The sequence below is a fragment of the Penaeus monodon genome, chromosome 20 (genome assembly GCF_015228065.2).
Source record: "Penaeus monodon isolate SGIC_2016 chromosome 20, NSTDA_Pmon_1, whole genome shotgun sequence".
In the NCBI taxonomy this organism is placed as follows: Eukaryota; Metazoa; Arthropoda; class Malacostraca; order Decapoda; family Penaeidae; genus Penaeus; species Penaeus monodon.
In genome coordinates, this window is record NC_051405.1 from 2,447,131 (window position 1) to 2,447,338 (window position 208).

Sequence of the window (208 nt, forward strand, 5' to 3'; positions counted from 1 at the left end):
ACCTCAGGATGTTGTGTCGGAACGTGTTGTATGAGGCCAGGGTATGGATCCCGGCGTGTGCCAGCCCGAGCGAGTACATGACCTGCGTCGCCGCCTCGCTCCAGATGAGGCCACTCCACAGCGTGTCCGCGTCCACGTACAAGATCTTGCCGACGAACGCCTGCCACTTGGTGCTGTCCGTGCTGGCGTAGGCTGTGGGGGAGGGGGG

The 208-nt window shown here is 63.9% G+C and overlaps 1 protein-coding gene across 1 annotated transcript in view; it reads right to left on the reverse strand.

Annotated features, from left to right (window-relative positions):
- Positions 1-208, reverse strand: part of LOC119586036 (sodium- and chloride-dependent neutral and basic amino acid transporter B(0+)-like) — a gene marked incomplete at both ends in the record, with an annotated part of 2,785 nt that extends 2,577 nt beyond the window's left edge. The window contains 1 exon segment of the mRNA XM_037934740.1: positions 3-208. Coding sequence (XP_037790668.1) covers positions 3-79 — 77 coding nt within the window.